Below are 24,564 nucleotides of genomic sequence, written 5' to 3'. Positions count from 1 at the left end.
GAGAAGTCAGTAACACATAGTGAATATCAGATGTTTTTACTAAGAGTTAAGTCTCAGATCTTTGGTATAACAGTTAATTTAATAAAGAATTTTGGCATTGTTCTCCAGACACAGTTACGCTGTAACATATATAATATTGTCTATGGACTTGGTCTTACACTCTTAAACATTTTGACATTCCCCCTCACATTTTAAAGTAGACATATTTATGCCAAAATAACTACAAAGAACAGGTTTTCTGGCGTATGAAACTCTCTAGTGGAATTTTTTTTTTTTTTTTGAGACAAGGTCTCCCTCTCATGTGGACTGGAATGCCAATGGTATGGATCATAGCTTGCTATGGCTTTGAGCTTGCAGGCTCAAGTGGTCCTCCTGCCTCAGCCTCCTGAGTAGCTGGGACTAGTGGTCCCTGTCACCACACCTGACTACTTTGTTTTTGTGGTGGGGGTCTCTTTGTTACCCAGCTGGTCTGGAACTCTTGACCTTCAGTGAAATTCCCATCTCAGTGTTCCAAGATGCTGGGATTACAGGTGTGAGCCACCATGTCTGGCTAAACTCGGTGGAAGAATCTTAAGAGACAAAATAACCATTCATTAAAATGCCTCCTAACAGTTCCAAATTATACATCTTTTATTTTTTTGAGACGGAGTTTTGCTCTTGTTGCCTAGGCTGGAGTGCAATTGGTGCAATCTTAGCTCACTGCAATCTCCGCCTCCCGTGTTCAAGTGATTGTCCTGCCTCAGCCTCCTAAGTAGCTGGGATTACAGGTTCCTGCCACCACGTCTGGCTAATTTTTGTATTTTTAGTAGAGACGGTTTCACCATGTTGACCAGGATGGTCTAGATCGTCTGACCTCGTGATCTGCCCGACTCAGCCTCCCAAAGTGTTGGGATTACAGGCGTAAGCCACTGCACCTGGCCTATAAATCCTTTTTATTACATTTCAGTCTTAGTGATGTTTATAGCTCTTTGTAGTTAAATATTACACATTTTGATAATTGGGAGAGAATCTCAACAAGGGGGGTGGGTATCTGGATGAGTAAATACGTGTTTAATAGTTTTAGTACCAAAGTTTCAACTTTGGAAAATTTTATTCAAGGAAATAGAACTTTTTTTTTGAGATGGAGTCTCACTCTGTTGCCCAGGCTGGAATGCAGTGGCATGATCTTGGCTCACTGCAGCCTCTGCTTCCTGGGTTCAAGTGATTCTCCTACCTCAGCCTCCTGAGTAGCTGGAACTACAGACGCCACCATACCTGGCTAATTTTTATATTTTTAGTAGGGCTTCACTGTGTTAGCCAGACTGGTCTCGAAATCCTGACCTCAGGTGATCCGCCTGCCTCAGCCTCCCAAAGCACTGGGATTACAGGCATGAGCCACTGAGCCTGGTGGAAAGGGAGCTTTTAAAGTGAATAGAGAAAAAGGTGGACGGGAAGTAGTAGTTGGCAACAAAATAAACATTTTAAAGTAAGTCTTTAATTGACATCTGCATTGTATTTTCTAGCCGAAGCAAAACAGTGCCTGTGGGATTTATGTGACTTCTTAACCTTGAAGTCCATTCATAGAACCCTAGCTTCCTTTTCACAGGGAGGAGCTGTGTGATGAAGCAAGCAGGATTACAGGCCACTCCTTTACCCAGGGAAGCAACCGCGATGGTATAAGAGCGAGGTCCACCTATCTCCTGCCGGTTTATCATAGCTACAGCCCAGGCTAAGTCTGAGAGAGGTCGTTCCCATACTTCAAAGTTGTCTCCCTGAAAAACAAGAAAATAAGTGTGATTGCTTAGCAACTAGTGATAAGTGGCCCTGTTAGTTTGGCATTAATTCTTAATGTCAGAACTATCAAGCACGTGTAGGAAAAATTAAAATGATACTATAGCATTATTTTGGAAATAATAGTTCTAGCAAAAAGCTTTATTACTGATAGTAACATCAAGAGCAAGGGAAAAAAATAGATTTAGGCCCAAGACAAACTTGGTACTGGGTATATAAAGCCATCTTAAAATATATATCCTTATTTACCTGTCTAAGCTGGTACCCCTGCTTGCCCAAGGGGTCCTGATTGATGGCAATTACATCCTTATCCTGAAGGAGAGCTTTGGCTTGAGGGCTGATGTGTCGGAGGTCATTAGACATGAATAAAGGAGCAGCCATGATAGCCCAGAGGGCCATCTGAGTTACTTGCTGATTCCAGCTGAGGCCAAAGTTGCCAATCACTAACTGAGACAAAGAATGAAATAATTCAAACAACAGAAGAGGAAGCATTCTTAAAGTTACCTAGATGACCCATATGGAGAAACCACTTTCCACAGCATCCTGCTCTAAGTACTCTCACATAAAGCCTCCTCCCAGGAACTTTACTTCTATTTACCTTGAATGTCAAAATAGGAAACAAGCCTACTGCAGGGTCTTGAACAAGGAGAGCTCAAGTTTTTACCATATCTGGGTCATTCCAACCCCCTGGTCCAGCAACATCAACAATTCTCTCCTGGTTAAAAGATGTCCAGTCCAAGATACTCTTTATACTTTTCCAGGAATCATCAATGTCAGCAAAATTTCGCCAGTGATTGCAGTACTGTCGGATTTCTGTATAATTGGGCTGTGAAAATAGATATGACTCTTCTGTTTACTTTCTACTAACATCCTTGTGAAATGAAAACAGTCAAGTTTAAAGGAGGCACTTGTAGCCTTGAGTTTACAGATTGAAGGTCTCCATAAGGAGGTCTAAACCCTTATAATGAATTTTCACTGTAAGAAGTTTGCTTCAGAAGTAGGCCATATAACTTGAAATCCCTTAAAGTTAATTTACTTCTATAATCAGAACTAAAATGATCTTAATGAGTACAATTAAAAGCTGCAAAATTACATAGGACTCCATCAAGCATTAAGAAAACTTAAATCCTAGGCATATAGTTTGTTAATGGAATAAAAAGTTTGTAGAGGCTGGGCGCGGTCGCTCACGCCCGTAATCCCAGCACTTTTGGAGGCCGAGGCAGGCAGATCATCTGAGGTCAGGAGTTTGAGAAAAGCCTGGCCAACATGGTGAAACCCTGTCTCTACTAAAAATACAAAAATTAGCCAGATGTGGTAGTGCACGCCTGTAAGCCCAGCTACTTGGGAGGCTGAGGTTGCAGTGAGCCGACATGGCGCCAGTGCACTCCAGCCTGGGTGACAGAGTGAGACTGTCGCAAAAAAAAAAAAAAAAAAAAAAGGTTTGTAGATAGGCAGGTGGGATATCAGGTTTAAGATGCTGAGAAAAAAGAGAAAAAAGACTGTTTTGCAGAGATGAGGGAATAATAGGGACTCATTCCATAAATAACCATTCAACACTTAACCATATGCTAGGGATACAGTCAAAGTCAGACAAGGTCCCTGCCCTCATGAAACTTACACTCTAGTGGGGAGACATGGTAACAAGTCAACAAAACTTCCAAATAGTGCGGAGCTCTGAGAAGGAAATTAAACAGGTTAATGTGATAAAGAATGAATGGACAGAGGGCTATTTTAAAGTAGTTAGAGAAGAACTGTCTGCATATGTGGCGTTTGGTCTGAGACTTCAATGTTAAGGAGCCCGGCCCTTTAAAAATATTTGGGGAAGAACTGTTTCAGGCAGAAAAAAAGCAAGTGTAAAGGCCCTGGGGCAGCAATAGGCTTGTAGTGTTGAAGGACAGAAAGAAAACCAGTGTAGCCAGGGAAAGAGCCATGACCCCTTGGACACTGGGGAAGCAGGCAAGGGCTGGATCAGTGCGGTTTGGTTTCATTCCAAGTGCAATTGGAAGCCAGTTAAGGGTTTTAAGCAGGGAACTGATGATGCCATTTATATTTTTTATAACTCTGCTAAGTCTCAGGGTTTTTTCTTAAAAAAAAACACAAAAAAACAACTGATATTTACATTTTAATAAGATAACTCTAGTGCTGCTTGGAAAATAGATGGGGGTTGGGACAGAGTGGAAGCAGAGAGATCAGGCTGTCACAGCAGTCTGGGTGAGAGCCGATAGCTTGGAAGGCCAGGGTGCATGTAGTGGAGATGGAAGAAAGTGGGCTGATTCAGGAGATATTTTAGAGATACTGGTGGAAGGACTGTTGATAGACAGGACATGAATGGTGAAATAAAGGGGAAGACACAAGGATGACTTTCCAGGTGATGGTAGCTTAGACTATAATTATAGCAGTGGGGATGGTGAGAAGTGGTTGGAACCTGGGAGAGATGGTAGGATGATATTAAGTAATGTTGGAGTTTAAAGGAGACCTTGGTTTCCTTTGTTGTCAAGTTCTATCTATCAGCACGGTTCTATTGGATTCTGGGCTCACTATCTCACCTTTTGAAAGGGCCACATATAAAGAGGCCACTCACAGGAGTACACAATGCTTCTGCCAGTCCTATTCAGGGCCAAGGACATGTGCTTATAACCTGTATGAGAAAACAATGGGTGAAATAAGGGAAAGAAATGAATTTCCAGCTGGTACGATCTTGGCTCACTGCAATCTCTGTTTCCCGGGTTCAAGTGATTCTCCTGTCTCAGCTTCCCAAGTAGCTGGGATTACAGGCATGTGCCAGCAAACTCAGCTAATTTTTGTATTTTTAGTAGAGACGGGGTTTCACCATGTTGGCCACGGTGGTCTCGAACTCCTGACCTCAAGTGATCCACCTGCCTCAGCCTCCCAAAGTGCTGGGATTACAGGCATGAGCCATCACATCCGGATGGGGCTGTATATTTTAAGAAGAGGCTACCTGGAAGGTTCATGTTTAAACTAGCAGCAGGGACAGGCAGTTGCTCATGCTTAAATTGTGTAAAGTACCTCCCAGACTGCTGGGATTGTTCTGAGGAAGTAGTGCAGAGATGGTGTGTATATTGAGGAAAGGCAGGAATGAAGATGCTTCTTTCTTTGTGACCAGCTGACAACCTGGACTCTCCTAAATGGTGTTATAGAGAGTTACAATCACTAATTAACTCTTAGAGCCCTCTTGAATTATAAGTGCACAATATTAGCTATGGTTAGGCATGTGTGGATTTTACATGAATTAATTAATTAATTAACTGAAAGAGAAGAGATGGGAGCTCTGGCACATGGAGAATAATTACTTCCAGTATTGTGACAGGGTATTTAAAATTCTGAAGATTGGTTCTTTGGCTCAGCTACCTTGGCCTCAAAGTTCTTTCCTTTGTGGCTGAATCTCTGGAATAAAACATACCATCTGCCAACTTTTCCAAACTGTCACAGTAACAACCATCAAATTTCAGCAGATCTACTCCCCAGTCAGCAAAGGTCTGGGCATCAATGTCATAGTATCCAAAACTCCCAGGGAAGCCTGCGCAGGTTTTATTTCCAACATCTGCATAAATCCCTAGCTTCAGTCCTTTGCTGTGAACCTGAAATGAGAGGGAGGAAAAGAGTCACCATCGTAGAAGCACAATCATGAGGTAGCAGAAAGAGAGAACCATTCCAGGCTGGGGGAAGAGACAAGGTGACTTCACCAGGTATTGGGGGCTTTTTCCCACAAACCCCCAAAATCACCCAGATGAGTTTGTTGGCAGACAAAGAATAAATCCCCCAGTTCTGCTGCACTAGTTCAAACTATGCGTGTGAGCTATAGCCCAGAACTGAGGAGAAAGCTAGCAGCCATGCTAATCTTCCTGATGGGATCTTGAAAGTTACCTTTTGAGGGCAATGATAGATTTACCTTGGCAAAGACTCTCCTTGATGAAACTTTGGTTAGACTTCTCTGATGAGCCTTCTTTTCGACTAGACCTCCACCTTGGCTTCCTATGTCTGTCCTAGCAAGCCCCCTTAGCAAAAATCCTGCTAAGTCATTACTGCCACCATTGATATCTGATTAATTTCCCTCATTCCCCACCCTTCATGTTTAAGTTCATGGTCTGCCTTTAGCAAGAAGCTCCCTACCCTTGATGTCTTCTTACATATTCCATCCACTGACCCCCTCAATCTGCTCATTGGCTACAAATCTCCACCTGTCTTTGTTGTATTTGGAATTGAACTTGGCTCTTTCCTCTACTGTGGTAGTACTGAATGAAATCTGTCTTCATCGGCTGGGCGTGGTGGCTTATGTCTGAAATCCCAGCACTTTGGTAGGCCGAGGTGGGCGGATCACAAGGTCAGGAGTTCAAGACCAGCCTGGCCAATATGGTGAAACCCCGTCTCTACTAAAAATACAAAAATTAGCCGGGCTTGGTGGTGTGCGCCTATAGTCCCAGCTACTTGGGAGACTGAGGCAGGAGAATCACTTGAACCCAAGAGGTGGAGGGTTGCAGTGAGGTGAGATTGTGCCACTGCACTCCAGCCTGGGTGACAGAGAGTCTGTCAAAAAAAAAAAAAAAAATCTGTCTTCATCATCTTTTTTTTTTTGGAGACGGAGTCTCGCTCTGTCGCCCAGGCTAGAGTGCAGTGGCCGGATCTCAGCTCACTGCAAGCTCCGCCTCCCGGGTTTACGCCTTTCTCCTGCCTCAGCCTCCCGAGTAGCTAGGACTACAGGTGCCCGCCACCTCGCCCGGCTAGTTTTTTGTATTTTTTAGTAGAGACGGGGTTTCACCGGGTTAGCCAGGATGGTCTCGATCTCCTGACCTTGTGATCCGCCCGTCTTGGCCTCCCAAAGTGCTGGGATTACAGGCTTGAGCCACCGCGCCCGGCCAATGTCTTCATCATCTTTAACTAGTGTTGGACTCTATTTCTCTTCAATGATCTCCAGAATATTTTCCTTCTATCTTCTAAAATTCTAGTTTATAGTACCATTGCAATAGCTTCCCAAAGGTTATATGGAAATGCATGCACGCTTATGTCAAGAACCAAGTTCCTTTTTCCTCCTAGAGAGTTCAGTTGTTTTAGCAAAAGGAGAACTCCAAGATGGGCCTCAACAGCTATTGCAAAACATTTGTAGGCCGGGCGCAGTGGCTCACGCCTGTAGTCCCAGCACTTTGGGAGGTTGAGGCAGGCGGGTCATGAGGTCAGGAGATCGAGACCATCTTGGCTAACACAGTGAAACCCCATCTCTACTAAAAATACAAAAAATTAGCTGGGCGTGGTGGCGGGCGCCTGTGGTCCCAGCTACTCGGGAGGCTGAGGCAGGAGAAGGGTGTGAACCTGGGAGGCGGAGCTTGCAGTGAGCCGAGATCACGCCACTGCACTCCAGCCTGGGAGACAGAATGAGATTCCGTCTCAAAAAAAAAAATTGTCTGCTGATGGAATGCAAAGTCCACATGATAAGCCTTATAATTCGAAGTTCAGATAACAGCCAGCTATTCTACTTTCTAAGTGTCATGAGGGTTGTTTCTTTTTTTTCTTTTCTTTTCTTTTCTTTTTTTTTTTTTTTTTCTGAGATGGAGTTTCGCTTTTGTTGCCCAGGCTAGAGTGCAATGGTGCGATATCGGCTCACCGAAACCTCCACCTCCTGGGTTCAAGCGATTCTCCTGCCTCAGCCACCCAAGTAGCTGGGGTTACAGGCGTCCATCACCATGCCCAGCTAATTTTTTGTATTTTTAGTAGAGTCGGGGTTTCACCATGTTGGTCAGGCTGGTCTCGAACTCTTGACCTCAGGTGATCCACCTGTCTCGGCCTCCCAAAGTGCTGGGATTACAGGTGTGAGCCACTGCGCCCGGCCATGAGGGCTGTTTCTAAGCAAGCTTCTGTACAGAAGTGCTTACAGTCCTCCGAATGAAAAAGAACATTATCTATAAACTCACATAATTAGCTAGCTGGCGAATCCCATGAGGAAAGCGCTGAGGGTCTGCCTGAAGTCTGCCTTCTAAATCTCTTTGGGGAGCCATCCAACAGTCATCAATGCAGAGGTACTCATAACCTGCATCCTTCCAGCCATCTGAGACCATGAGCTCTGCCATCTCCATGAAGAGCTTCTCACTGAAAGAGAAATTCCAATAATCATTACAATTCATTAAGTGAACACTTAGGTACCTATTAGGCACCTTGGAATTTCACAATTTTTTCCAATCCAGTAATACTGTGGTAGTAATCACAAGCAATGTAAGGTAAAATGAATTGTTTTTCCAGATTTTCTTTTGTCTCTCTTATCCCCTTAATACTTCTGCCCTAAAAACCCCAAATAAAATAGGAATGAGAAATATATGATGAAATTGAAAAGATTATTAGATCTAAGAAGACAGTTCAGTAAAGTAAGAAACTACAAAGTTAACATAATCAACAGATATCAACAATAATCCTATTTGGAGAAAAAGATTCCATTCACAAGAACAACTGAACAACCTAAAATGCCTACAGATAAATTTAAGATATGTGCAAGGCCCATATGTTAAAACTATGATGCTTCTAAATGATTTGAATAAATAGACAAATATTATTTTGCTCTTGGATAAGCATACTCAATATTAAAAATAAGTTAATTCTCCCTGCAATCCTTTACATATTTAACAAAATCCATAACAAAGCCCAAAAGTACTTAGGTTTCTTTTTTATCTTTTTTTTTTGAGATGGAGTCTCCCTCTGTCGCCCAGGCTGGAGTGCAGTGGCGCCATCTTGGCTCACTGCAACTTCTGCCTCCCAGGTTCCAGCGATTCTTCTGCCTCAGCCTCCCCAGTAGCTGAGATTACAGGCATGAGACACCACACCTGGCTAATTTTTGTATTTTTAGTAGAGACAGGGTTTTGCCATTTTGGCTAGGCTAGTCTTGAACTCCTGGCCTCAAGTGATCCACCTGCCTCGGACTCCCAAAATGCTGGGATTATAGGTGTGGGCCACCTGCCCAGCTTCCGAAAGGGCTTTTTAAGGAACTTGGCACAACATCACAAAAAGTTCACCTAAAAGATTACATACATGCACATTAATTAAAAGATAAAGGAAGGCTGGGCACAGTGGCTTACGCCTGTAATAACAGCGCTTTGGGAGGCCGAGATGGGCAGATCACTTGAGGCCAGGAGTTCGAGACCAGCTTGGGCAACATGGTGAAACTACCTCTCTACTAAAAACACAAAAATTAGCTGGTTGTGGTGGCGCGCCTGTAATCCTAGCCACTCGGGAGGCTAAGACAGGAGAATTGCTTAAATCCGGGAGGTGGAGTTTGCACTGAACAGAGATCATGCCACTGCACTCCAACTTGGGTGACAACAATGAGGCAGAATTTGAGCCCAGGCTGGGTGCCAGGGTCTTGTCATTAGCCAAACATGACATAAACATGATCCATTTTTTTATGGAATATAATGAAAAAAAGAAATCTATGTTTTCATTTATATAGAAAACAATTGCAAGGTTGTATATTAACATTTTAATCATGATTATTTCCGGGTGGTGGAATGGTGGGTGGAAATCTTTATTTTCATTTTGCTCTTCTTTATCTACATTTTTTGCAATGATCATGCATTAGTTTTCTAATCAGATGCAAATACCACTAAAAAAAAATCCGTGACGGGCAAAATTGCCACACATACTGTACCACAGGGTCACATGAAACTTAGAAGGCCAATTTCTTCTGTGAGGTCTGACCAACATCCTGACTTTATCTGTAAAGATATTCATAGGAATAACTTATGAACACAGAAATGTACTGTGACTGCCACCTTTTACCAATATCTATCAGTGATTCCTAACCTTTTTAAAGTCACAGAGCCCTTTGAGAATCTGAAGAAAGGTAAATATCCTCTCTCCAGAAAAATACACATATTCATTCAGATTTGTAGGTTTACATTCATTTTCCCATCGATTCCAGGTTAGGGAACATTTGCTCTGTACGCGCAATTGAATGGTCAAGCGCTGTGCTATGTACTTTAAATAGGTTATCTCCTTGAAAGTTCACCTGTGTGAGATAAGAACTATTTTTCAGATCTTTTTTGTCAGCTCCCTGAAATTAAAAGGTTGTAATCCCAATTTACAGATGAGGATTGTGAGGGTCAGACACGTTCAATACCTATCTAATTCAGCCTCAACCCTCACCCAAACGTGTAAATGTATAAAGTTCCTCCATGTCAACCTTCCAGCCTGATGCCACGCTCATAGGCGAGGTGGGAGAGATCTCAGCGACCTTAGGGTCTCTCTAACTCTCTCGAGACACTGCCGAGAAATCCACGACCCCAAAAGGAGAAAAAATGGCACGAATCTTAGTCCGCGATCCCTCCTACCCATCCTAGATGTTCTCACGGTTAGCATCCGGCAGAGGAAGAACAAACGTTCACAAGAAGGGTCTGAATAGAACTGGGCAGGGCTACTTTGGGCACACTGCCTATGGGGTGGCCCTGCTCTGCAAGGAGCAGTGAAAAAGGAGAACCGGGCAGGGAGAGAGAGATAGAGAGAGGAGAGAAGAGGAAGAGGAAGAGAAAGAGAAGGCGGGGGGGGGGGGGGGGAGAGAGAGAGAGAGAAACAAACAGGGGCTGCTGGCCGGACCCCCATCCCAGGAAAGGTCACACAGAGAAAGTTTAGGGCTAGTCCCGATTCGAGACAGTTTGCTGGGGATAAAAAAGAAGCGCAGAGTCGGGTCGGGGAGCGCTCCCTCGGGCTCAACTGTTCCTGTTGAGACCCTCCAGTTCCCCAAACACACCCAAACACATGGAAAAGCAAAGGGAAGGGAGTACCCAATATCTGATACCTGATGCAGGAATCTGGCTCTTCCTGGCAGTCAAGGTTGCACATGAAGCGCTCCCAGTGCAGCCAGCCCATGGTAGGCGTCCTCGCCAATCCATTGTCCAGTGCTCTGGCCCCAGGGATGTCCCAGGAAACGAGGGCCAGGAAGAGAAGCGCAAGCGCGCAGCCCAGATGCATTTCTGGGTTCCTCAGCTGCATTGTCACAGTGATCAGACAGCATAGATTTCCGCGGGTAACCTAGGCTTTTAAGTTTAACCTCAGGGGAGGACCAATCACCAATTACTTATTAAATAATGACGTTACTGTTTCTCCGGCAACTGGGACGGTTATCCCCAGAGGTAGACCAATAATCAGTCACGTAAGACGTTCCGCTAACCAATCACCCTCTTTCTTTCTTGATATTGACCCGCCCTATTTCCATACCAGAAGGAAGTGCGGCACCTTAGTGATCCCGAGTTTAAGCCGAGAGTTGCTCACGTGACCGAGATCTCACATGACGTAGGCGCTCACGTGATTACTCGCTTACGTGAGCAGAAGTAGTTCTGGTCGTCGTCTACCGTCTCGCTATAGCCGTTTGAGGGAAGAAGGAGGAAAATTACCCGGTATCGTTAGAGGTTGGTGTGTGGGTGGGAACTGGGGACCCAGGGGTGGTGATGATGAAGACCAAAGCGGGGTTCGGGGGCCGCCTCCGCCTCTTTCGTTCTCTGCTTTCCCCTCCCCCCTCGCGCTCTCTTCCCTCCTCCCCCCCATCTCAGTGCCGGGAAGCCGCCTGTGCTGCGCCTGGTGGGGAAATGGTGGACGCTCATGACTGTGTATGTGTTTTTGTATATCTGTCTGTCTGGGCCGGTCTCGGGGGACCCCTAAGGGTGACCGTAAGGCGAAAAAGGTTTGAAAACCACAGCCCTGAGTTAAGAAAAACAGATACTGAAAATAGTGGTCTGAGTGCTGGTTTATCTATTCAGGCACTCAGTCTCCACTGCCTGATTGTCTGTAGGGGGAGGCCCCAAGTGAATTTTATCTGTAGAGTCACATCTAGGCAAATGCGTGCTTGACAAAGGCGCCCAATAAATTACTTTCCTGAATTGAGTATTCGAATAATGTTTATTTTTCTGCTGATAACAACAATCTACATACTCAATTTCGAACATTTGAAAAATAACAATGTAGTATAAAATTTAAAAATACACGTAATTCACCACCCAGAGACGACTACTCAACCTTATGTCGTTACAGTTTTTTAAAAAATGTGTGTAACACGCATATAAATACACAAATTCTTAACTCACAAAGAGTCCTGGTTCCCACTTGAGCCAGCAGTCCTAATGGCCTTCCCAGGAGACGCAGTAATGAAGTAGAACCTCTCTGCCCCTACAGAAGGGCTCTTAAGGGATAGAGTGGTGCAGGGAATTAAATGGGACGGGTTATCCCAGGGATAAGGCAAGCAAAAAAAAAAAAAAAAAAAAAAAATTGTGCAAAATGTAATAAAAAACAGCCTGTAAATCTGTCACTGAGACCTTAGGATGGTTAATAGGAAAACTGTTATCACTGCAGATGCAGTGTGCTAGGCACTTAATATGCAATCAGTAAATGTTAAATCGTTTCCTCAGTGTAGTTTTATGGCCGTTACTACACTTTGTACTTTGTTTCCAAGAGGCCCAATGCTCACAGACCATATCAGATAACCATCCACATTCAAAATTGGACAATTTTATAAAATTTCCTATACCAAATCCCAGAAATGCAAACATTTTAATTTGTTTTATGTTACTTTTTTGCTGAAGTAAAAGTAATTATTTCTGTAGAAATTTAAGACTGCATAAAAAAATTGGAAAAATAACATGGAAAATCCATAAACCTACCACTCAGAGTGACCACTAATATGTTCTTTCTAACTTAAAAAAAATCCCAGTACAGCAAATTTAAAGAATTAAAACTGTATAGAAGTATATAGGGTAAAAAGCGAAAAGCCCACTTCACTCCCCCTACCCTTCAGTTCTCTCAAAAACAAGTTTGCTTCCAGATCTTCTTTTATTTATTTACATACGTATATACATGCATGCTAATCTTTTACTATAAGTAGGATCATACTATGTATGTTCTTTCATTTAGTGTATTTTGGAGATCTTTCTGGGTCAAGGCAGATAGATTTTTTTTTAAATGGCTGCATTGCATTCCATTTTAAGGATAAGGTATAATTCATTCAGCCATTCCTCTAATGATGGCTATTTAGGTTTCCAGTGTTCTGCCTTTACTAACAGTGCTGCAAGGAACATTCCTAAGTATTTCTGTTGACTAGATTCCTGGAAGGATTCTAGCAGTGTCAAAGGGTATGGGAATATGTATTTTGTACATAGTTGAGATTGTAAAGCAGCTGTGCTCTTGGGTCACTTATAATTATAGCATAAGTAATTTCTCATGTTATTAAATATTTTTGTAACTTTTAAAATTAAATGCATAATATTCCAGTTTTCTTAATAAAGTACTTTTCAAAGAATATATAGCTCCATAAATCTTTGTCTGAATTTCAGATCATCTCCTTAGGGCACATAACTGAAATGTATTTGCTGTCAAAAGCCGTGATACATATTATCAAATTGCTTTCAGGATATAGTGGGATTTATCAAAAAAGAAATAGTTTATATCAATTATCACTCCTCTAGTAGTGTATTATTAGTTTGTGAACTCTGCATAGCACTGATTTACTGTCACCGTTTAATTTCCATTATCTTGATGGGTGAAAAATAATGATTAGTTCTGGTTTTAACTTGCTGGAAGATTGATTAAATTTGAACATTTCCCAGATTGCTCTCCTGTATCCTCCTATACCTGTATTCTCTCATACTTAATCTGTTACCAAGCCCCGCAGATTCCACTTTTTTTGGTATGTGTAGATACAGCTTTTCTCCATTTTACTCCTGTTGCCTTAGGCGATTCCTTTAACGTATATTTAAGAGACAAGTTCTAACTAATCTCCCTAGTTCCACCTCTGAGTACCACACTGTTGCCGGGGTGATCTGTCTGAAAGAGTTTTGGTGAAGTCACCCCACAAACTCCCCGGTTTAAAAGTCTTAAAAGGTGCTTAGTGTATATAGTGTGTATATACTTCTATACAGTTTTAATTCTTTAAATTTGCTGCACTGGGATTTTTTTTAAGTTAGAATGAACATATTAGTGGTTACTCTGAGTGGTAGGTTTATGGATTTTCCATGTTATTTTTCCAGTTTTTTTATGCAGTCTTAACTAAGCACTGCATAAAAGTCTTTGGGATCTGATCTATGCCTTGCCAGCCTTTTCTCTTGCTTTTCCCTCTCCTATTTGTGCTTTATCATAATTTTAAAAAATCGTTTATGGATCCCTGGGCAGGTTAGTCTGTTTCATTTAACCATTTGACCTCCAACCAATAGAACTGATCAACTAGTCCCTCCTTGATACTATGCTTATACCCCACCCAGAGGGTCATGGCAAGTATAATGTATATTTGCATTTACATCTTTAATAATGATATTTGGTGCTCCTGTAGGATCATAAGCCCTTTCTGGGCTTATTGATTCTTGTATGCCAGAGCTGAGTATTGGACATGGCAACTAAAAAATATTTCTAAAATGAATGTGTGAATTCCCAATAATGTCTTTTTTTCATTTATCTCTGAAGCCCAAATATTTCCCTGATTTTATTGATTTGCATACATTTGTATATAAGGAGATTATATAAAGAACGTATATAACCTGTGTTTTGTTTGTGTTTTAATGTTTTAATTGTTGTTTAATCTTTTGATCTAGTGAAGTTTTTTATGTGTGTATATTCAGATATAGCCATCTTTTATTTGTTGACCTATCCCACTGATTTGTTGCTGTTATTTTATTTATTTATTTTTTGAGACTTAGTTTCGCTCTGGTGGCCCATGCTGGAGTGCAGTGGCGTGATCTCGGCTCACCTCCACCTCCTGGGTACATAAAAGTGGTTTTCCTGCCTCAGCCTCCCGAGTAGCTGGGATTACAGGCGCCTGCCACCACGCCCAGCCAATTTTTTGTGTTTTTAGTAGAGACAGGGTTTCACCATGTTGGCCAGGCTGGTCTCTGACCTCTAGGTGGTGCACCCGCCTGACCTCAGGTGGTACTACTGACCTCAGGTGGTACACCCGCCTCAGCCTCCCAAAGTGCTGGGATTACAGGCGTGAGCCACCACACCCGGCCGATTGCTATTAATTTTTAATGGTATCCAACATGTAATAGGCATTGAATAAATAACTTAAAAAATGAATGAGTTAAAAATTTGGTGAACTCTTTGTTTATACAGACATCTTACAGAAAAGCTGTCAGCATAGTTGAATTTTCTATTAATAGTTTGCTTTTTTATCTTACTATATCACGGGCATTTTTCCATGACAGTAGTCTTCTAATTTTTTTTTTCAGCTACACTAAAATTGCATTGAGCCAAACTTGCCACCAAGAGCCCAACAGTCACCATGATGCTGAGCACGGAAGGCAGGGAGGGGTTCGTGGTGAAGGTCAGGGGCCTACCCTGGTCCTGCTCAGCCGATGAAGTGATGCGCTTCTTCTCTGATTGCAAGATCCAAAATGGCACATCAGGTATTCGTTTCATCTACACCAGAGAAGGCAGACCAAGTGGTGAAGCATTTGTTGAACTTGAATCTGAAGAGGAAGTGAAATTGGCTTTGAAGAAGGACAGAGAAACCATGGGACACAGATACGTTGAAGTATTCAAGTCTAACAGTGTTGAAATGGATTGGGTGTTGAAGCATACAGGTCCGAATAGCCCTGATACTGCCAACGATGGCTTCGTCCGGCTTAGAGGACTCCCATTTGGCTGTAGCAAGGAAGAGATTGTTCAGTTCTTTTCAGGGTTGGAAATTGTGCCAAATGGGATGACACTGCCAGTGGACTTTCAGGGGCGAAGCACAGGGGAAGCCTTTGTGCAGTTTGCTTCGCAGGAGATAGCTGAGAAGGCCTTAAAGAAACACAAGGAAAGAATAGGGCACAGGTACATTGAGATCTTCAAGAGTAGCCGAGCTGAAGTTCGAACCCACTATGATCCCCCTCGAAAGCTCATGGCTATGCAGCGGCCAGGTCCCTATGATAGGCCGGGGGCTGGCAGAGGGTATAATAGCATTGGCAGAGGAGCTGGGTTTGAAAGGATGAGGCGTGGTGCCTACGGTGGAGGGTATGGAGGCTATGATGACTATGGTGGCTATAATGATGGATATGGCTTTGGGTCTGATAGATTTGGAAGAGACCTCAATTACTGTTTTTCAGGAATGTCTGATCATAGATATGGAGATGGTGGGTCCAGTTTCCAGAGCACCACAGGGCACTGTGTACACATGAGGGGGTTACCTTACAGAGCCACTGAGAATGATATTTATAATTTCTTCTCACCTCTTAATCCCATGAGAGTACATATTGAAATTGGACCCGATGGCAGAGTTACTGGTGAGGCAGATGTTGAATTTGCTACTCATGAAGATGCTGTGGCAGCTATGGCAAAAGACAAAGCTAATATGCAACACAGATATGTGGAGCTCTTCTTAAATTCTACTGCAGGAACAAGTGGGGGTGCTTACGATCACAGCTATGTAGAACTTTTTTTGAATTCTACAGCAGGGGCAAGTGGTGGGGCTTATGGTAGCCAAATGATGGGAGGGATGGGCTTATCCAACCAATCTAGTTATGGAGGTCCTGCTAGCCAGCAGCTGAGTGGTGGTTATGGAGGTGGTTATGGTGGTCAGAGCAGTATGAGTGGATATGACCAAGTTCTGCAGGAAAACTCCAGTGACTATCAGTCAAACCTTGCTTAGGTAGAGAAGGAGCACCAAACAGCTACTCCATATATAAAAGCTGTACATTTGTGGGAGTTGAATAGAATGGGAGGGATGTCTAGTATATCCAGTATGATTGGTAAATGGGAAATATAATTGATTCTGATCACTCTTGGTCAGCTTCTCTTTCTTTATCTTTCTTTCTCCTTTTTTAAGAAAACAAGAGTTAAGTTTAACAGTTTTGCATTACAGGCTTGTGATTCATGCTTACTGTAAAGTGGAAGTTGAGATTATTTTAAAACTTCAAGCTCAGTAATTTTGAACACTGAAACATTCATCTAGGACATGATAACAAAGTTCAGTATTGACCATAACTGTTAAAACAATTTTTAGCTTTCCTCAAGTTAGTTATGTTGTAGGAGTGTACCTAAGCAGTAAGCGTATTTAGGTTAATGCAGTTTCACTTATGTTAAATGTTGCTCTTATACCACAAATACATTGAAAACTTCGGATGCATGTTGAGAAACATGCTTTTCTGTAAAACTCAAATATAGGAGCTGTGTCTACGATTCAAAGTGAAAACATTTGGCATGTTTGTTAATTCTAGCTTTTTGGTTTAATATCCTGTAAGGCACGTGAGTGTACACTTTTTTTTTTTTTTTTTTTGAAGGATACGGGACAATTTTAAGATGTAATACCAATACTTTAGAAGTTTGGTCGTGTTGTTTGTATGAAATTCTGAGGCTTTGGTTTAAATCTTTCCTTGTATTGTGATTTCCATTTAGATGTATTGTACTAAGTGAAACTTGTTAAATAAATCTTCCTTTTAAAAACTGGAAAAAATCTTGTGCTGATTGATTTTTATTATGTTCTGTCATATGGGCACGCTGATTGACTTTATAATTCCCTCAAAATTAAAATTTTTAATTTTAAAATTATAAACAATATATTTAGCATCTTTATATGTTCATTGTTGCATATATCATTAATTATTTCTAAGATATATCCCTAGAAATGGGATTGCTGAGTCAAAGATATACTCATCTCAGCTCACTGCAAGCTCCGCCTTCCGGGTTCACGCCATTCTCCTGCCTCAGCCTCCCGAGTAGCTGGGACTACAGGCGCCCGCCACCTCGCCCAGCTAGTTTTTTGTATTTTTTAGTAGAGACGGGGTTTTACCGTGTCAGCCAGGATGGTCTCGATCTCCTGACCTCGTGATCCGCCTGTCTCGGCCTCCCAAAGTGCTGGGATTACAGGCTTGAGCCACCGCGCCCGGCCATAAAGATATACTCATTTTTAAGGCTTCTGATTTGTGTTACCAGCAAGATTCTGGTACTTTATCTTTTTACCTGGAGTGTGTGCTTTATTTTCCCCCTTATGCCCTCCTTATTGATGCACATTATTCTTTGTAATCTTTGCCAGTCTGTTAGTTGAGAAATGATATCTCATTGCAATTTTAATTTGTATTTTTTTGATTAATATTAAAGTTGAACATTTTCTTCTTTTTTAAAAAAAACTTACCATGTCTACAGGACTATTGAGCTACTTTTGGAGCCACTTACCAAGATAGTATTCTCTAAAATCCAAAGACGTGAAAGCGAATAAATAATCCTTTGTATTTCATCACAAACTAGAAGGCACCTTTGTATGTTAAAAAAAGAAGTAGGCTTACAATTATGTGTGAAAAACAAAACATAAAAAAGAAGCAGGCTTATGTTAAGGAAATAAATTGTCTCCTCCATGAATTCATTAGGAGATTCTCTAAACACTCTCAGGTGTATTTTAGGGCATCTAAAGCTTATCTTAAACCAGCGTTCTCAAACTTTTCATGTGCATCAGAATCATCTGCAGGGGTTGTTTAAACATTCATTTCTAGGCCCCATCCCTAGAGTTTACAGTTCAGTAGTTTTGGGATGTTGCTTGAGAATGTGCTGATACTGCTGGTCTCAAGACCACGTTTTGAGACCCATCACAGTTCCCCAAACAACTTTAAGGAGCAGCTTCCTTTATGATCCCTGATCGCCTCCCCTTTGTTCCCATAACAAGTAGTTTAAGTTTTCTATTAAAGTCCAAACCACATGTTTACAATACCTCGCACCTCTCATGAGGATTCTGAGCACCTGTGGCATTGTGTGCTGATGTCTTAGATTTTTGTCTGGATCACAGTGGTCATTAACAATTCCACCCCTCAATGACTTTAAGACCCCGACGTCCCTCTGATCAGTACCAACTGTACCTTGAACTACAGATCTCTTTGTAGTTTCACTGACCCCTTGGGAACTGTATTGCTATACTTGGGCTGTTCAGAGCTTGGGGCCCAGAGAAATGAGATGGGAGGCAAATACCAAGTTGGTATTACCTGACTCCATTTCATTCAGGAAATGAAAATCAATTCTGGAAAATCATTCAAGCTGAAGATGCAGTGGGACGTGATTGAGATTCTTTGATGACTTCTAATTTTTATCACAGCTTTCAGGAGAGCAAGAAATCCATTTTGACTCCTATCATGTTGAGCCAGTCCTTGTCCAGGAAGCCTTTCTCAGAGGGTAAACAAGTAGGTGTTTTTGCCTTCCCAGGCTACTTAGTTAATTTTCCAGAAGTTTCTCTAAGTCTGAGCAAAGATTCTCAAGTTAGCCACTAGATGGCACCAAATCCCAGGAGACAATGGAGGGCTCCTTGTGATCTTAAATGTTCACTTACTCTTCTTCGCTGGATAAGAAAATTCAGAAGGGCTCTGGGGAGCAAAGGAGAGAACCTGGAGAAGGTCAGTGGTCAGCACTAGAGGTTCCAAAGGGACAGCAGTATAGCTGGTGTGCACACGCATGCACACACACCACCACACGTGCTCCAACACTCACATCTAACACTACTACCCAGGAAAGTGCTGGGAGGTAGAGTGGGCAGCCCACCCACAACACCCCCCAAACACTGAGTCAGAGGATTTATTTTCAACTGCGTGTGTGAGCTATTTGGCAGGATTAGGCAGAAAATTTGCAGCCACAATTATCACGGCCTAAGAGTATCGGATGGCTTGTGCCAGTGGTTCTCTGGGTGTGGTGCCCAATCAGTAACAGCATGAACCTCCACCTTGTGAGATATGCAGATTATTTTTTGCCCCCCCGCCCCACCCCCATTCCCCCAACGACTGAATCAGAAACTGGGGGTGGAGCCCAACAAGCTGTGTTTTGTTTTTTGTGTTTTTCTGAGACAGGGTCTCGCTCTGTTGCCCAGGCTGGAGTGCGGTGGTGCAATCTCGGCTCACTGCAGCCTTGAATTCCAGGCTCAAGCGATATTCCCACCTCAGCCTGTTGAGTAGCTGGGACTACAGGTGAGTACCACCAAGCCCAGTTATTTTTAAAATGATTTTTATAGAGACGGGATCTCACTGTGTTGCCTAGGCTGGTCTCGAACTCCTAGGCTCAAGAGATCCTCCTGCCTCGACCTCTCAAAGTGCTGGGATTACAGGTGTGAACCTCTGTCCGGCCAATAAGCTGTGTTTTAACAAGTGCTCAGGGTGGTTCTGCTGCAGGGAACTACTGGCTGATGGATACATGGATTCCGTTATCCACCCATTCATTGATTCCTGCATTCACTCATCCAACCCTAAAGGAAGTAACCAAAACAAAGACAATTCCATGTGTAAGCATGACATATCTTCTCTGCCTTCTCTACCCAGCAAAGTGATTTGAAAATGCATTGTGAACGTGTTTATAAATCAAGCTCCTTTTCTATCAGGTAGAATTCCTAGCGCTGTCAGCTAAAATGAAGGTTTCTTCAAGATGGGCCTCCAGGGCTATTGCAAAACAGCTGCTGATGGAAGGAAATTCCACTTGCTGTGCCTTATACCAGGCCGGGAGTGTCACAAGAGCCCTTTACAAGCTGCTCCCACAGTGACCAAAATTGTCTTCTCGTGAGTGCAAAGCAGGCAAGTCCAAGGGGCTCAGGTTAGCATGGTGCAGGGCTCCGCTGGGAAGGTGAGGGGTTATCGTCGCGGGGGAGTGTCGACTAACTGGGCTGGTGGTGCAGGGGTAGAAGAATTTACCAAGACAGTTGTAGGTAAAGAAAGGCAGATTTATTAGAGAAAGTAGGAAAATACATTTCGAGAAGGCAACGGGCAGCCTGCAAGAGAGGAGCCGACTGCAAAGAAACAAAGGCTTGCTGGAGATTTTACAGGATGGTTTTTGGGCTGATTGAGAAAGCCAAGGCAGTAGGGAGCTAACTTGCATTCTTCTGTCAGCTGGGGTGTTTGATAAATTGAGGCGTTTGATAAGTGAGCAGGAAGTTTGTGAGTTATGTATGTTATCTGTGCAGGAAGCCGCATGTCCTGGGCTATAAAGAAAAGCAGACCTATAGCTTATCTGCTTCCTCTTTTTGTTTACATGTTCTGGACCATGAAGAAAGACAAATTTGTAGCTTATTTGCTTTCTCTCTTTGCCTTCCCCTGCTCCAGCCAGCCTGACTTCTTTTTTCTAATTAGGACTCCACAGTTATGTTGTCCCTGTGCCTGCAGCCTGTGAATGGACGCCCCACCACCTCCGTCACAGCAGTGGTCAGCATAGATAAATGCACAGAACACACATCGCTCTGGCCCTCGGAGAAGAGAATGTTAGGCTTCTGAAAGAAGAGATAAGTACTGAGAGATAACATCTAAGAATCAAAATAATATATTCAGTAATTATTTTCTGAACCACTGACCTATCCTAATGCTCTGACCGATACATTCTTTACAACATCTACCCATACATTCCAAGGACCCTTTTTCCAGGGCCCTTTTTCTCCCTCCATCCCTCTTCCTGCTCCCCCTCTTTTGCACAGGGCATGTTTCACATATACAAGATGTCCTTACGTGTCATCCCACTTTAGAGATGAGGAAATTGAGTCTCAGGGAGGGTAAACATCAACTTTGTCTTGGGGAAAGGGCAGGAAGCTGGAGGAGAGGAGGAAATGAGCTCCGGAGAAGGACAGAGGACATGGCTGGGATCCTTATGGGGTGGTGTAAGGGTACCCGTGCCCCAGGATCTGTGGGGTGAGGGTGGCGGTGACCAGTGCTAGGACCAGCTCCTTCTCTCTCGCTCCCAAGCCCACAAGAAGGCGGGGAGAAAGGGTGAGGTAGGGGGCTTCGGGAGAGCGGAGAGAGTTTGGAAAAAATCCATCCCTCCTCCCCGGCGGCTTTCCGGAGACCCTCACACAGCGCCCCCCGCCCCGCCCCAGTACATTTCCTTTCAGGGCTAAAGGCACAGGGAAGAGGCTGCCGGGAAATGGCGGCCGCGGCCGGGCTGGGGCTTCAGCGGGAGGCAGCAGAGGGGAAGTGGCCAGCGTGGCGAATAACGGAAGGTGGCGAAGGAGAGGAAGAGGGGTCGGGTGTCCGCGGAGCTCCGAGAGGGAAGACAATCGCTTTGCCAAACATGGCAGGGCATCTGGAAAGGCCTGGGAACTTCACCCGCCCTCCGTCCCAGGCCCTTGGGGCTCTTTTCGGTCTCACTGGGAGGAGGGGGAGGGCGGCAGGTGGGGACCGGGCGCAGGCCTAGTCGTGCGACAGGAGAAGGGAAGGAAGGGCCGGCCCCAGCTGTGTCCCCCTTGCGTCTGACCTGTGCCGGGCGCCCGGGCTCCGAGTGATCTCGGGCCGGTCCCCGGGGGAGTCCAGCTTCTCGCGCCAGGGGCGTTCTCAGCCCCAGGGCAGTCCAGGGAGTAGGTGGAAGGGGGCATGCAGCCACCTGGCCGGGGCAGGGGGAGCTGCGGGGAGCCGTTTTTTTCCTACGCAGAGCCCCTTGCTTGACACACAGTAGGCGCTCAATACATGTTTATTTTCAGTTGAGTGTTGCTTCAACTTTTATGGCTTGCGATAAATCCTTATCCTTCTGTTCTAGAAACTCACATTGCTTGCTGGATCAAGGACAGACAGCTCACCGACCATGACAGCACCATATTGGAACTTCAAAAAGTTCTGAAAACATGTTGGTTCGTTCGTTGGATTATTTTTCAACTCAAATTCCTTTTCCTTTTTTTTTTTTTTTTTTTTGCGCACTTTTTCCTCTGCAGAAAAACCTTAAAATGTTCTACCTTTTCCTTGAAGCCTCCCCCCACTCCTTAGTTCACATTGATTTGTCTTTAAATGTTTTTGAGCAAATAATCAGAAATGCACAATTAGTGCTTGGTGGTTCTCAAATTATTTCACGCGTGGTAGTTTTGATTTTTGCTTTTCCAGTGAGGCTGTACCTTTCATCCTCAGGCAAATATGATGGCTTTCAAAAGCAGCTATGGGGTGGGAACTGGGAGTGGCTGCAAATGGGCATGGAGCGTCTTTTAGAGATAACGAAAATGTGGTGATCGTTTGCACAACTCTATAAATTACTAAAAACTATTGAATTTGCAATTGAAAAGGAGGAGAACTTTATGAAATATAAATTATAACTCAAGCTCTTAAAATGCCTATGGAATAATAAGTAAAGAGTAGTGGGGATATGATCTATTTTGTGGGGAGACTAGCAGCAAAGTAAGACATAAAGATAAAGAAACATACACTGGCCTGAGAAAGTAACAAAGTCTCTCTCTTTGAGCAAACTTTGGACAGGCTCCTCTGAGCCTTCTTTTCAACTATGCCTTGTCCTTGGGCCCTGTCCTCGGCCTGCCTAGCCCAGTTTTAGCAAGAATCCTGCTAAGAAATTCCCCCACCCTTAATACCTGATCACCTTGTCCTGCCTTGGGCAAGGATCCCCCTACCCTTGATGTCTCTCTCCCCTTAGGAATTTTCTTTCTACTGGCTCCCTCACTCTGCTGCTTGACTGTAAATCCACACTTGTCCTACTTGTCTTTGGATTGAGCTTAATTCTTTTTTTTTTTTTTTTTTTTTTTAAGAGACGGAGTCTCGCTCTGTCGCCCAGGCTGGAGTGCAGTGGCGCGATCTCGGCTCACTGCAAGCTCCGCCTCCCGGGTTCACACCATTCTCCCGCCTCAGCCTCCGAGTAGCTGGGACTACAGGCGCCCGCCACCACGCCCGGCTAGTTTTTTGTATTTTTAGTAGAGACGGGGTTTCACCATGTTAGCCAGGATGGTCTCGATCTCCTGACCTCGTGATCCACCCGCCTCGGCCTCCCAAAGTGCTGGGATTACAGGCTTGAGCCACCGCGCCCGGCCTGGATTGAGCTTAATTCTATACTAAAGTCTCTTTTCCCCTATTACAATAGTACTCAAAATATGCCTTTACTGCTTTTGGCTAGTGTCTGGCTCTGTTTCCGTTTGGCAGAAGACACTCTCAGACAGTGCTTCTAGTAGTATATATTAGCCTGACCTGCTGGGGTACAATTCTTTTTAAAAAGTCTGCCAATTGACCAGGTGCAGTGGCTCACACCTGTAATCCCAGCACTCTGTGAGGCCAAGGCGGGTGGATCACATGAGGTCAGGAGTTCGAGACCAGCCTGGCCAACATGGTGAAACCCCTTTCTCTACTAAAAATACAAAAATTAACTGGGCATGGTGGTGTGCGCCTGTAATCCCAGCTACTTGGGAGGCTGAAGCAGGAGAATCACTTGAATGCAGGAGGCAGAGGTTGCAATGAGCCAAGATTGCGCCACTGCACTCCGGCCTGGGTGACAGAGTGAGCCTCTGACTCAAAACAAAACAAAACAAACAAACAAACAAAAAAACACCAATTTATTTCCAGGCCTTGTGCTGGGTGCTGAGGAAATTTGAGCAAAAACACCTATTAAGTCCCTGTCCTCAAAGAGCTCATAGTACAGTGGGGAGCCAAGTCGCAAGCAAATAGCCATACAAGTGTATTGCAATGAGGACAAGTATGAAAAGGCGGGTACATGGTGCAATGAGAGCCTGTAAAATAGGGGTATTCGACTAGTCAAGGTGGTCAGGAATTGCTTCAAAGAAGCAATTATTGAGCTGAGAGCTAAAGGAAGAATAGTGGCTAATTAGATTGGAGGTGAGAATTGGAGTAGCTGGTTTGAGGCTATGTGTTCAGAGATAGCATGGTGAGTAAAAGAGACTGAATGAAAGTGGCTGGAGTTCAACAGGCAGTAGGGACAGCAGTGTGGTGGGGGTCAGGGCATGTAGGGCCTTACAAGCCACCTTAAGCCATTCAATCTATATCCTGAGAACCATTGGAAGCCCTGTGGGATGAGGAGAATAATCAGATTTGTCTGAAAATATTGCCCTGGGGGCCAGGCGCAGTGGCTCATGCCTGTAATCCCAGCACTTTGGCTGAGGTGGGTGGATCACCTGAG

At 43.8% G+C, this 24,564-nt stretch overlaps 2 protein-coding genes across 3 annotated transcripts; one reads left to right on the top strand and one right to left on the bottom strand.

Annotated features, from left to right (window-relative positions):
• Positions 1–1,452: 1,452 nt before the first annotated feature.
• GLA (galactosidase alpha) lies at positions 1,453–10,981 on the bottom strand. Its single transcript, XM_003917994.5, has 7 exons — positions 10,562–10,981; positions 7,695–7,869; positions 5,192–5,369; positions 4,317–4,408; positions 2,435–2,596; positions 2,020–2,217; positions 1,453–1,751 (listed from the first exon to the last, which is right to left on the bottom strand). The coding sequence occupies exons 1-7, from the start codon at positions 10,753–10,755 to the stop codon at positions 1,461–1,463; spliced, it is 1,290 nt and encodes a 429-aa protein (XP_003918043.3). The 5' UTR covers positions 10,756–10,981; the 3' UTR covers positions 1,453–1,460.
• An 8-nt stretch (positions 10,982–10,989) lies between these two features.
• On the top strand, positions 10,990–17,176 carry HNRNPH2 (heterogeneous nuclear ribonucleoprotein H2). Of its 2 annotated transcripts, none has more exons than XM_031660711.1 (2): positions 10,990–11,159; positions 14,970–17,176. In XM_031660711.1, the coding sequence occupies exon 2, from the start codon at positions 15,023–15,025 to the stop codon at positions 16,370–16,372; it is 1,350 nt and encodes a 449-aa protein (XP_031516571.1). In that variant the 5' UTR covers positions 10,990–11,159; positions 14,970–15,022; the 3' UTR covers positions 16,373–17,176. The 2 variants fall into 2 exon arrangements, with proteins under 2 accessions (XP_031516571.1, XP_031516570.1); XM_031660710.1 differs by having other exon boundaries at positions 10,990–11,171.
• Positions 17,177–24,564: the final 7,388 nt, after the last annotated feature.

Source organism: Papio anubis, chromosome X (assembly GCF_008728515.1).
Source record: "Papio anubis isolate 15944 chromosome X, Panubis1.0, whole genome shotgun sequence".
Taxonomy (NCBI): domain Eukaryota; kingdom Metazoa; phylum Chordata; class Mammalia; order Primates; family Cercopithecidae; genus Papio; species Papio anubis.
The sequence above is the reverse complement of the archived record's forward strand: the minus strand, read 5'-3'. Positions and strand labels throughout refer to the sequence as shown.